The sequence below is a fragment of the Brassica oleracea genome, chromosome C3 (genome assembly GCF_000695525.1).
Source record: "Brassica oleracea var. oleracea cultivar TO1000 chromosome C3, BOL, whole genome shotgun sequence".
NCBI lineage: Eukaryota > Viridiplantae > Streptophyta > Magnoliopsida > Brassicales > Brassicaceae > Brassica > Brassica oleracea.
The window spans coordinates 38,769,633-38,781,025 of record NC_027750.1 but is presented as its reverse complement, the minus strand read 5'-3'; the positions used below and the strand labels follow the sequence as shown (position 1 = coordinate 38,781,025).

General features: G+C 34.3%; 3 protein-coding genes and 1 long non-coding RNA gene across 5 annotated transcripts; 3 read left to right on the top strand and 1 right to left on the bottom strand.

Moving 5' to 3' along the window:
- Positions 1-2,177: 2,177 nt before the first annotated feature.
- LOC106328816 lies at positions 2,178-4,760 on the top strand. 2 transcript variants are annotated; one of them, XM_013767338.1, is made up of 6 exons: positions 2,179-2,421; positions 2,579-2,686; positions 2,773-2,850; positions 3,213-3,836; positions 3,926-4,185; positions 4,673-4,760. In XM_013767338.1, exons 1-6 carry the CDS (start codon positions 2,248-2,250, stop codon positions 4,698-4,700), a joined length of 1,272 nt encoding a protein of 423 aa, XP_013622792.1. In that variant the 5' UTR covers positions 2,179-2,247; the 3' UTR covers positions 4,701-4,760. The 2 variants fall into 2 exon arrangements, with proteins under 2 accessions (XP_013622793.1, XP_013622792.1); XM_013767339.1 differs by lacking the exon at positions 4,673-4,760 and having other exon boundaries at positions 2,178-2,421; positions 2,752-2,850; positions 3,926-4,455.
- LOC106328818 (mitochondrial import inner membrane translocase subunit Tim16) lies at positions 4,681-5,896 on the top strand. Its single transcript, XM_013767340.1, has 5 exons — positions 4,681-4,789; positions 4,943-4,985; positions 5,179-5,266; positions 5,370-5,500; positions 5,608-5,896. Exons 2-5 carry the CDS (start codon positions 4,983-4,985, stop codon positions 5,716-5,718), a joined length of 333 nt encoding a protein of 110 aa, XP_013622794.1. The 5' UTR covers positions 4,681-4,789; positions 4,943-4,982; the 3' UTR covers positions 5,719-5,896.
- Positions 5,897-6,020: 124 nt separating this feature from the next.
- Positions 6,021-7,168, top strand: LOC106332536. The gene is made up of 3 exons (XR_001268110.1): positions 6,021-6,274; positions 6,430-6,731; positions 6,916-7,168. It is a non-coding gene; the product is annotated as an uncharacterized LOC106332536 (long non-coding RNA).
- Positions 7,169-9,015: 1,847 nt separating this feature from the next.
- On the bottom strand, positions 9,016-10,419 carry LOC106332950 (ethylene-responsive transcription factor ERF114). Its single transcript, XM_013771434.1, has 2 exons — positions 10,030-10,419; positions 9,016-9,644 (listed from the first exon to the last, which is right to left on the bottom strand). Exons 1-2 carry the CDS (start codon positions 10,244-10,246, stop codon positions 9,181-9,183), a joined length of 681 nt encoding a protein of 226 aa, XP_013626888.1. The 5' UTR covers positions 10,247-10,419; the 3' UTR covers positions 9,016-9,180.
- Positions 10,420-11,393: the final 974 nt, after the last annotated feature.

Sequence of the window (11,393 nt, the reverse complement as noted above, 5' to 3'; positions counted from 1 at the left end):
TTATGAGAAAATTGTAATAGGAAAAGTTTCAAAAGAATATTTTTCAAGTTTTGTATATAAAGAAAAACATTTAGACAAGATAACAATGTTCTAAAAAAATAAAAAAAAGTTCAAATAAAATAAAAATCCTACATATAATAAAATGTTAAATTCAATAAGTTAAAATTAATTTAATTTGATAATAATATAAATACAAGAAATGCAATTACTCATTCTAAAAAATGACTCATTTTAATAAGTATAATATAAATATTTTACTAAAAATGCATGACAAATATTTATATATCGGGTTGAGAAATTAAAAATTAAGACTACTTATATAACGGATTGGAAATTTAAATAAAGCTATCATTTATGACCAAAAACCTATCAAAACATCTCAAATATTATTTTTGCATATATATGTTAGTTTATGGAAAACACACACATAAACTAAAAATAAACTAAAAATATATATTTTAATTATTATGCGTAATGTCATAATAAAAAATACATAATACGAGAAAAAAAAAATATTATATTATATATAGAAAACAAAAGTATATTCCTAAAAAATGAAAAGTAGTTTCTCTTTTTTACTGAGAACCCAAATGTTGTAAATAATTATTTCCAACACGTATCAAACCCGACCAATGAAAGGCTACTAGCATTTACTTTACCACTAGCCAACTCGATATAGGGTAAATAAAAATGATATCGGTTAAATAAAAACAAATATTCACGTGATATTTTCATTTATCGTTATATAAATCATTTTACTTTTACTACTAGTGGAATTATGTAACAGCAATATATGTATTATGTGATGTATTTTTGTCACCATTTTATTATAATTTTTATAGATTATATAATGGTGTAAAAATATTTTGTTACATTACGTAAACAAAAAAAATACCTGCCCGGTCGGACGGGTCCAGCTCTAGTTAGTCTTTAATTTAGTCCTTCTTGGCTAATTTGTCATCTTTTTCTTTTCTTAATCAACCGTTTTGGCTAATTAAATTGGATACACGCAGATTCTTCATTTTGTGTAAACCGTATTTTGAACACATTTGGCTATATTAATTCGAAACGCTCGATAACATTTGATCCTTGAACATTAACAACCGCTCTAACTTTTAACGTGAAAGCTCCGTTGCAAAAATTTACTTCGCAAATATAAACGATATTAACCGCTCTAACTTTTAACGTGAAAGCTCCGTTGCAAAAATTTACTTCGCAAATATAAACGATATTAACCGCTCTAACTTTTAACGTGAAAGCTCCGTTGCAAAAATTTACTTCGCAAATATAAACGATATTAACCGCTCTAACTTTTAACGTGAAAGCTCCGTTGCAAAAATTTACTTCGCAAATATAAACGATATTAACCGCTCTAACTTTTAACGTGAAAGCTCCGTTGCAAAAATTTACTTCGCAAATATAAACGATATTAACCGCTCTAACTTTTAACGTGAAAGCTCCGTTGCAAAAATTTACTTCGCAAATATAAACGATATTAACCGCTCTAACTTTTAACGTGAAATTATCTAATATAATATATAAATATAATAGTTTTAATAGAAATTCGTTTTTAATTACTTATATTTTAGATAATTCTTATTATTATTAATTTTAATCACTTATTTAATCAGATATATTTTAAATTTTTTTTTATTTTCGACTAATTTATATAATTTATTTATTAAGGATATAAACGATTTATTATTAATTTTAATCACTTTTTTAATCAGATAGATTTGAAATTCGTTTTTATTTTTTGACTAATTTATATAATTATTCATTAAGGGTATAAACGATATTAACCGCTCTAACTTTTAACGTGAAAGCTCCGTTGCAAAAATTTACTTCGCAAATAATAGTATAGATACTCAATACCCTTTTGTAAAATATTTCTTCATCCAGAAAGAAAAACAAAAGTAATGCGAGGGTGTGATCAGAAATTAAAGGCTGAAAGAAACTACCATTATGAAAATTTAAAATAGATTTTAGTGATCTGTAAAAAATGGCCTGGGTTTGTTCGAGTTAGTATATGGGCTGTGATATATAAACTCGAAGAGGAGAGGCTGGTGCACTGGGCCCACTCGATTTTGTGAACCCAGTGTGACGCATGGAAGTGTGATGAACCAATGATTTTGCAACACGTTAGCAATCATTAGATATTTTATTTACAAAGACACTTTCAAATTCGAACTGAACGAAGAAAACAAAATAGAGAACTGAGAACGACTGTGAAATTCGAATCCAACGATGGAGATCCCGCCAAGAGTGATATACCCACGGAGGTTCCACGCCTCTCCGTCGCAATACACGGTGGCGGCGCCTGATCTCCGAGATAAGCTCGCGACGCTGGTCGATCGCAACGAGAAAGTGAAAACTGCGTACCATCAACTCCAATCGCAGATCGCTTCCGGCCTTGCCGAGGTTACAAGCAACATCTCTTCTCTTGTTCGCTAGATTCGATTCCTTGTAGATTTGATTGAAACGGCTTCGAGAATTTGAGAGAGGTTATCGTATTCTCTGGTTTGGTAGATTGAAGATAGTTTCGTAGAATCTGAGTGAGGTTTTCGAAATCGTAAAGGCAGGGGAAGTCTTCGAGTCGTTGGCGATCCCTTTGATGAAGCTGGTTGGATTGAAAACGTCGGAGATGGAGAGCGAAGGGAGACACTCCACCTTCATCTTCAACACTGTTAGTTAGTTAGTTACTCAATCAACTTCTCGTCGAATCATGCTTCTACTGAATCAAATTTTCAGATAATACTTTTTATTCATCAGGAAAGACACCACATGGATGATACTGCCCAAAACGGAGCTCGATCTGATGATCTAAACAATCAAATCCGCCGTTCAAAGGTAATATACGTCAAGATTCTTATCATATCAGTACGTTCAAATATGATTCTAAAATTTCTTAAGTGTTTAGCCAAGCTTGATTCTGGTTTATCAGTTCGTCTAATTCTGCTATAGACTGTAGTGATTCTATACTCTAGTCATGTGGATTTTGTTATTTATGTTTACCAAGTTCTGCTATATATTGAATGTGAACCAATTGTTTAGGATTCTTATGTTTTGGTGTAATTTATAGTAGTTATTCGACGAACCATATATAATCTGTATGTGGGTTTTGAACTTGCAGTTAGTATATAACTCTTGTCTAATCCAAAGTAGATTTAATTTCTCAGAAGTGTTCACTTGCAGTATTCTGAATTCTGTAGGAAGAAAACTATGCTGCTAAAGTCGACTCTGCCCGAAAAGAGATCGTGCACAACCATAAGGGGCAATTGAGACAGCTAGTCCACATGCTTAGGCAAATTGAAACACAAGTGAATTCACATCGGGGAGACATTGTGCAGATGCTTGACGATGGCAGAAACTCTTTCCAAGAATTCATCCAGAAATCTCTTTATTACCTAAGCTCGGTTCACAGCCGAAACGATGACACGTTTCCAGCCACAGTGAAGCTCCTTCGGATCCTATTTAATAACATCAATGAGTTGCTTGGTTCTGTAGATACTGGTGTTACTGATCTTATGCAGGCTTTATCAAAGAATATGTGTAACCCGATGTCCAAGTACGTAGGGAACTTGGCAGCTGATGTAAAGGTTGGCCCTTGTGTGCAACTGATGAAAGTAGTGAATGAGATGGAGAGAGCCAACGCAGATACAAGGAGAGAGCTGGAAGACGCTAGAGAAAGGATTAGACTTGCAGAAGAGAGAAAGATGGAGGCTTTATCAAGGCTGAAAAAGGCTGAAGATCAAGTTCAGCGAATGACAAGCTCTGCCAGGTTTCTTCTACCCTCAAGTCAGGAGAAGCAAGAAGAACACTCTGTTAACGGAAAGGTAATTTCGAAATGATTTTTTTTTTTTTTTGCAAAGCTCAATAATTAGCCCAACGCTGTAAGGTTTCTTTACTCTTTTTGTCCATGTAGCGTATATGCACTGAGGGAAGCAGAGAAAGCGAAGAGAAACTACTTTGGAATCTACTGAGCAAAAGGAGAAAGCATCAAGAACCAGAGAGTCCAATGGGACCGAAAGAGCTCATCAGACAAGCCGGCACTAAGCACAAGCCATTGGTGCAGAGTCGAAGAATGACTAGGAGCCAAACAAGGTTGAGCTCTCCAACGGGTCGTCCTGATGCCTTGATCCCACTTGGTGTGTCACCTTCTGTAAGAACAGTAACCTGGAGGAGGTAAGTAAAGTAAAACACACGTTTACACGCACTACATCAAATATATCTTCAGTATGCTCAGAAAAACATTCAGGTCCAATATCTTCATTATTGCTTAAAAACTTTACAAGTACTCGTTTTTATGTCACTACTTGCACTTTAAGTAGTTTGCTGTTTCTTGAGAAGATTAAGTTGAGCATGACTAACAAACTTGACTCAAGATACGATTCTAAGTAAATTGCATCAACTGAATGATCAAATTTCGGAACGAAAGATGCATGTTTCTTTTTACCAACCTTTTGTACTTCAAATCAAATTATACGAAGCAAAAGTTTGATGATCAAGTTTTCTTTTCATAATATTTTATCAAAATTACATTACAATAAGTGTTGTTTATAGAGTGATTTACCATAAGAGACACTTTTGTCACAAAAAGAATTGTTTGAAAAATCGGGGCTGTAACCGAATAACGACTCTAAAGTAATGGGCTTAAATTGAATACATGTAGGCCCAAATTACTTTCCGGCGTCGGTTAGGGTTCTTATTTGATCTACCATCATCACCTGGAAGTCCTCCGCTTCCGTCCGAAAACGCATAAATTGGGTCGGCAAATCCCTAATTCCCGGTAAGAAAATTCAACAGCTTTACGTAATTTGATCGATCGATTTTCTTCAGACACTAGAACTTGTATCTGTCTCTGATTCTACTACTACATGTTTTCCTTCTTCTTATGGATTTTGTTATGAAAGACATTCTAAGACTGTACTTTATATTTCAGGTAACCTAAAGAATTATCTCTCTGTAGTTAATAATCGGCCATGGTATGCAATTTCTTTAGTATCAACCAAAGTTCCACACTTTTTTATTTAATCAGAAACAGTTTTACTCACCAAGTAGCTTGTGGTTACGAATATGTTTAAGATGCTAAAAGGTGTGGAATCGACGCAATCTCTAATGCTTGTGAAGTTTGAGCATAGAAACTCATACGGTTTTGTCTAAAATTATTGTGTGCAGGCTGCGAGACTTCTTGCGACTTTGATAGTCTACGGCTCTGGAGCGGTAATCAGGGCTTGTACTCAGGCATATCGTCAGGCACTTGCAAGTATATGTCTTTTTCTTATTACAATCTTCTTAGTTTTCTTTTTTTTGTTGTTTGGTTCTTTTTGTACAATGGTAACCGAATTGTTCGGGCTTGTGTCTCTCAGATGCATCAAAATCCGGGGTTGCGCAAGAAGCAATGCATAGTCTTAAGAGAGGAATCAGAGGGTTAACTGAACCCGAAGCTAGACAGATTCTTGGTGTAACCGAGAAATCATCTTGGGGCGAGGTTCTTAAGGTTTGTTTCTCTCTCTCTCTCTTGGCGTCATTGCATTTTTGTTAATCATTCATGTAAAGAAGAAACCTTTTTTTGTTATTTAACATCATTTGTATGTTATGTTGCAGAGATACGACAATCTTTTCGAACGCAATGCAAAAAGCGGAAGCTTTTATCTCCAATCAAAGGTTCAGCGAGCTAAAGAATGCTTAGAGGCTGCTTACCAGAAGAAACCTTAGGGAATCACAACAAGCGTTTGATCAAATAATAATAAATACTAATGTACTAACCAATAGAATGTCTAGAAGCAAAACCATGAATATATATTTTGGATGCATGTTAGTTTTCTTGACGTCTCTTAACCGGTTTTTGGGCCGAGAAGTTTGAAGATTTGAAAGGAGGGAAATTATAAGAGTATGTCTATTGGGGTGTAGTATGGTTCTTTGGATAATTATGAATAATAAAAAAAGAAAAATAGCTAATTACCTAAGGAACGGCGGCCTGGAAGAAGCGGCTCTTGTTAAACACGTTTTGTGATAATGAGAGGAGAAAAAAAAATCGAAGTCGACGAACGAGATGAAGTCGGTGCTCTCCTCGATCTTTCAATCTGTGCTCGCCTCGTTCTAATTCTGAAGAACTCCGACCCCGAAAAAATCTCCGATTTCTGAAAAAATTGTCTCTTTCTGGGCTTTCTCTACTTTGCTTGTTTTGATTCTAATTTGTCTCCTACGTGCGACATCGGCTCGTTACAGACTTCCTTGCTCTGTTCTAATCACGTTTTGTCTTTGTGACCTTGTGAGTGATAAGTTTGCTTCTTTGTGTTCAAGTTTTGATTTTTAGGTTTTTTAATTTGGTTGCTTTGATCATCATAGTCTATGATTGTAGTTCAAGTGTATTGATCATGCCACTTCTGCTTTATGAAATAAGGAGATTGTTTTGCTGGACATTAGGTGTGTTCTGTGTTAAGAGCTGCTGTACTGAGATCATCTGAAGAAATCATTAACAGCAGGAGCTGGTTGGAAGAAGAATTAGGACAAGGCGACGAAGGTTTAAGTAATAACCATGAATGTTTAGGCTCACATGTCGGGACAACAACGATCTGGGCAGTCTCCAAACCAAGGGAATAACGGGAACTCTCAAATGTAGAACTTAGTTGCTGCTTCGGCTGGTGCTGGTGGTAGCGTAGGGCCTTCACGTAGCACCGTTGGTCCGATGGACCATGATATCTAAGGCAGTACACGCAAATCCTTGTGTAAGCCTTCAAATTTTTTTACACCGTTTGTCTTTTTCGGCTATAGTATGTCTATGTTTCGTTCATCTTATATTTGCTTATTATGGAGTTACTGTTATCTTATAGTGCTAGTGCTAGAACTGATTACTGTCTATCTTTTTTGTTGTTGCTTAAAACCTTCTTCTTTGTTGAGCTCGATCCTCAGTGGGCTGGAATATGCAATGGCATGGCTGCTGGTGTGATGTTGGCCGCTAGCTTTGATCTTGTGAACATGTTGTGTATCACGGGATGTATTTGTGATGAAGTGTAGAGTCACATGTTTATAGTCTTGTTGTGAACATGTTGTGTTGTATCACGGGATGTATTTGTGATGAAGTGTTGAGTCACAAAATCTTTATAAATAATGTATTCAAAGCATTGTTTTCAATCATAAACCACAATCTGAAACATTTCTTTCATCACAAACTCTTGTTTTCTTTCATGTTCTTGTTCTCTTTCATGTTCTTCCTTTTATTTATCAATCACAATCAACAATCTTAAATATTTCTTTCATCACATTATTTTTAAGAACCTTTAACTTAAGAAACCACCATTGGAAGATTAAAATTAGGTGTTTCTTAACATAAATTTTTAATTTAATTTTTAATACTTAAATATTAACTAAGAACCCACTTAGGGGTTACCCCAATAAACATGCTCTAATGCCGGAAAGGTTGAAATATGAGCAAGGTTGGTGAGGCCGGTAAAAGTCAACCCTGAATTTTTTTTTCTTATCATATCGACTTTTTTAGTTCTTAGGTATACTCGTCGAAGTCCAAGTCTGTCGACTTGGATTATCCTGAGATTTCGAAATCTGTCTACTTCACTTTAGCACCAAACATGGTGGTCACCGTGACCAACAGGATCGAATGTAGATATTTCTTGTCTTATGTCTTGGTTTTATTTCATTTGTATTGTATATTACCCAACAACTTGATGATGAAGTACACGTAAATCCAAAAAGTCGTTTTATCCGCGGTGATGCGGTATTCTTATTAGGTCTCATGCGTTTTTCGTCAAAAGATTCGAACGTACATGTTGCATGTCACTCAGTCACTGTATATACTATTGATACTCAACTGATAAAGAGTTCCACTAGCAAAGCCTCATGTTCTAAAAATCGGTCGCCTAGGCGTCACTCTTTCACCCCGATTTATATCAAATCGGTTAAAAAAATCGTATATCTGGTTTTCTCCGTCTAGATAACCTAAATGACCGCCTAGCCGCCTAATCTATTTTTTTTTTAATAATATTTTATTTGTTTATTTGATCTAAAATTTTATAAATATGGATCATTTATATTCATAATTTTGATGAAAATTACACTATATTAAGTTTATATATTCTATTTGTGTGTTTTATACAATCTTAAACATGAAAATGTATTAATGTTATACACAATTAAAGATTAACATGTTTTATAACATAATAAACAATCTAAAAATTTCGCTCCGCATAATTTCCGATTAATCCCTGATTTTTTTTTTAGGCGGTAGGCCCAACCCGAGCGTCCAGCCAAATGGTGGAAGACTTTGAAGTCCAAGTCAAGTGGGCTTCATCATAAGTCAGCGTCGTTGAGAGTCAATGCCGCTTTAACAAAGTTGTGGCGGTGTCTATCATCGTTAAAATTAATACGACCGAACAAACAAAATATGAACTTATTTTACTCATTTGAAGTTCTGGATGATGTTTTGAAATTGCACGTCGGTCGCCGAATCTAGACAGTTTACACGACAAACTTATCACTATTCTAGAAGAGCTATTATATGTCAACTCATCATATGAAGTTCTTTACAGTTAACGTTCAATTTTGTACCCTTTTTATGGTTAGGACACAATCAACCGAAAGAAGAAAAACAATTTGAGAGTTGAAGCCTTGGTCATACATTAACGGAAAATATATATCAAAATATGTAAGGAAAGTTTCGCAGAGATCAGATGGCATCTAATCGCACCATATATAATTTGATATTTTATGTTTGCATGTGTAGAACCAAATTATAACTAAGGTAAATAGGTAATATATACCTAGAAACTACCGAGAGAATAGTATTTATAGGAAGATAACATATTTTCTACGGGTGAGTTTGTCTTGTCATGGCCAAAGGTGTTGTAGCTCATATAACAAATTACTATATATATTATAAACTTGCACCTTTTTATTTTTGAATACTAGGAGGTTCGAAACCCATAATTCCTCGGACCTGAAACTACATCATTTAATATTTGTTTTATCTCAGCAGTCACTTAAACCGGAGACTTCTGATACAATAACCATGGTTCTTTCCAATTAAGCTAACGATCTCTAGTGAACTTACACTTTCAGGTAACCTTAACGAACTATAAAATAAGAGACAAAACATCAGAAACATTCAAGGAACATATCATCTCTTCATCACAAGCAACCCAAATGTCTTACATATATATCATCTCACAAACCCGATTTAGAAGAGGAAGAAGAATCCCCGAACCGCCAAAATCTGGCATAATCTTGCTCTTCTTGTGGCCTAGAAGAGCCACCAGAAGACGAAGAAGTTGTTGCGGCAGTAGTACTAGTTGTTAAACTAGACCTTAGCATATCAGTATTATTCCCATCTTGATAATATTGGTTATAGTATGGTATATTTTTCGGCTCGATTTGATTGGAGGAGTAATAGGTAGAGTTTGATAGCTGATCATTGCTGATATCATTAACCCTCTCCGGGAAATTGAGTTTAGCTTTGCTTCCTTTGAACTTAAGAGCAGCTTCATCATAAGCTAAGGCTGCGGATTCAGCGGTTTCAAATGTCCCAAGCCACACACGTGCAGCCTTTTGTGGATCTCGTATTTCAGCTGCCCATTTTCCCCATGGCCTTTGCCTTACGCCTCTATAATGTCTCCTCCCCATCGAGTTTCCTTCATATTAATCACAAAATTGAACAATAAAACTGCATCGTATTTGTGTAATAATTTGTAAATATTGGTGCTCATTAATTGAACCATATATTAATAAGGTCATGGTATAACTATTTAGAGATCCTCTCGAGCAAACTATATTAGAAATTGTTAATGAATGAATAAAAATCTCACATCGGTAATCGAAAAATTAATAGAGTTATCATTATTTGGTTTTAAGCTAGAAATCTATGATAAGCTCAAATTTAACATAAATCACATTTGATAATATTACAACCTGGACCGTGTATTTAAGTTTGAGATTTACATTTGATATGGAGTTTTTCACAAAACTTCCAAATAATATAAGACATGAACATGTATATGTATATTATATAATATATACCTTGATCTTGATGAGATGGAGCAACTGGCTTACTAGGGTCTTGTGGATTATACACAGGACTATCGTGAGAGTTGCTCTGTTGGTTTCCGATTACTTGAGTCAAAGCCAAGACCATAACACGCCTGTCGTGTTGAGATCGAGCTGAGAAGGCAGGGAACAAGTTCTCATCTTCCTCGTCTTCTTCCTTTGCTTCAGGTTCATCGCCTCCAAAGGGCATCTTCCCATAGACTCGAGGATCCACTTTTGCTAATTTTAGTGAAAATATAATCTTCTTTTTAGAAGATAGAAACCCGATATGTGTTTAGAGTTTAGGGGTTGTTCATTTTATCTTTGGACATCAAGAACAAAGAGGCGATAAAGAGAAGAGATTAGATTGAAGTAAATGGCAAAAGATAGAGTCAATGCTTTTTGGGGAATGCAATATTCTGAGGCTTTTTATCGAGGAAGTCTTTCTACGTGTGTGAACATAGACCTTCAAGAATATACGTGAAGTTTGTTTTTTGTTTTGTTTTGTTTTTGATCTTTATTTATTTGTTTTTAACGTATTGTCATTGGTTTATAATTGTATTTAGAAGTAATTATACACTGCCATGTTTGTACGATTAGTACGGCTCAATGTTTTAGGGTTTTAAAATGAAAACATGTGTAACATGAGAATCAGAGAATGTTTATTAAACTTCTCTTATTGGGGAAAATGCATGTGTATTTAAATATGGACAAAACTTAGGTTCACCCGTTGAACCTTTAAATTCACCACTCATCTTATAACCAATTAAAGTGTCAGCTAGATTATTAATAAAAATATGAGAAATTTTTGAGTTCACCCCCTAGGATGAACCTCTAGATTCACCAACCAATAGTGTTTGAATATTTGATATTTGATATCTTTTAAAAAAGAAAACAAAATTGAATTTCCAAATAAGATTATATTTTAAAAATAAAACAATAAAAATACATAAAAATAGTTACAAAAAATAAATAAATAAATATTGTTAAACCGTTAGCAAAATACTAAATCATATACCCTAAATCCTAAACTCCAAATCCTAAATTATAAACCTTAAATTTTGGATAAACCGTAAACCATTGGAAAATTTTAAACCCTAAATCATACATTAAAAACTAAATCTTAATAACACTAAACCCTAAGCCCTAATCACTAAACCCTAAACCCTTGGATAAATCCTGAACCCTTGAATAAATCATAAACTCTAAATAAAAAATATTTAAAACTAAACCCTAAAGTTTATGATTTATCTAAGGGTTCAGAGTTTACCCAAGAGTTTAGGGTTTAGTGATTAGGATTTAGGGTTTAGTGTTATTAAAATTTAGTTTTTAATGTATGATTTAGGGTTTAAGATTTT

Bases quoted from the DNA above. Each gene is read 5' to 3' on its own strand.
- LOC106328816 (XM_013767338.1), top strand. From the start codon at position 2,248: ATGGAGATCCCGCCAAGAGTGATATACCCACGGAGGTTCCACGCCTCT. The intron at 2,422-2,578 runs GTTACAAGCAAC...GAAATCGTAAAG, and splicing joins TCGCTTCCGGCCTTGCCGAG to GCAGGGGAAGTCTTCGAGTC. The intron at 2,687-2,772 runs GTTAGTTAGTTA...TTTATTCATCAG, and splicing joins CCACCTTCATCTTCAACACT to GAAAGACACCACATGGATGA.
- LOC106328818 (XM_013767340.1), top strand. The intron at 5,267-5,369 runs GTATATGTCTTT...TGTGTCTCTCAG, and splicing joins ATATCGTCAGGCACTTGCAA to ATGCATCAAAATCCGGGGTT. The intron at 5,501-5,607 runs GTTTGTTTCTCT...GTTATGTTGCAG, and splicing joins CTTGGGGCGAGGTTCTTAAG to AGATACGACAATCTTTTCGA.
- LOC106332950 (XM_013771434.1), bottom strand. From the start codon at position 10,246: ATGCCCTTTGGAGGCGATGAACCTGAAGCAAAGGAAGAAGACGAGGAA. The intron at 9,645-10,029 runs GTATATATTATA...ATTAATATGAAG, and splicing joins TCCATCTCATCAAGATCAAG to GAAACTCGATGGGGAGGAGA.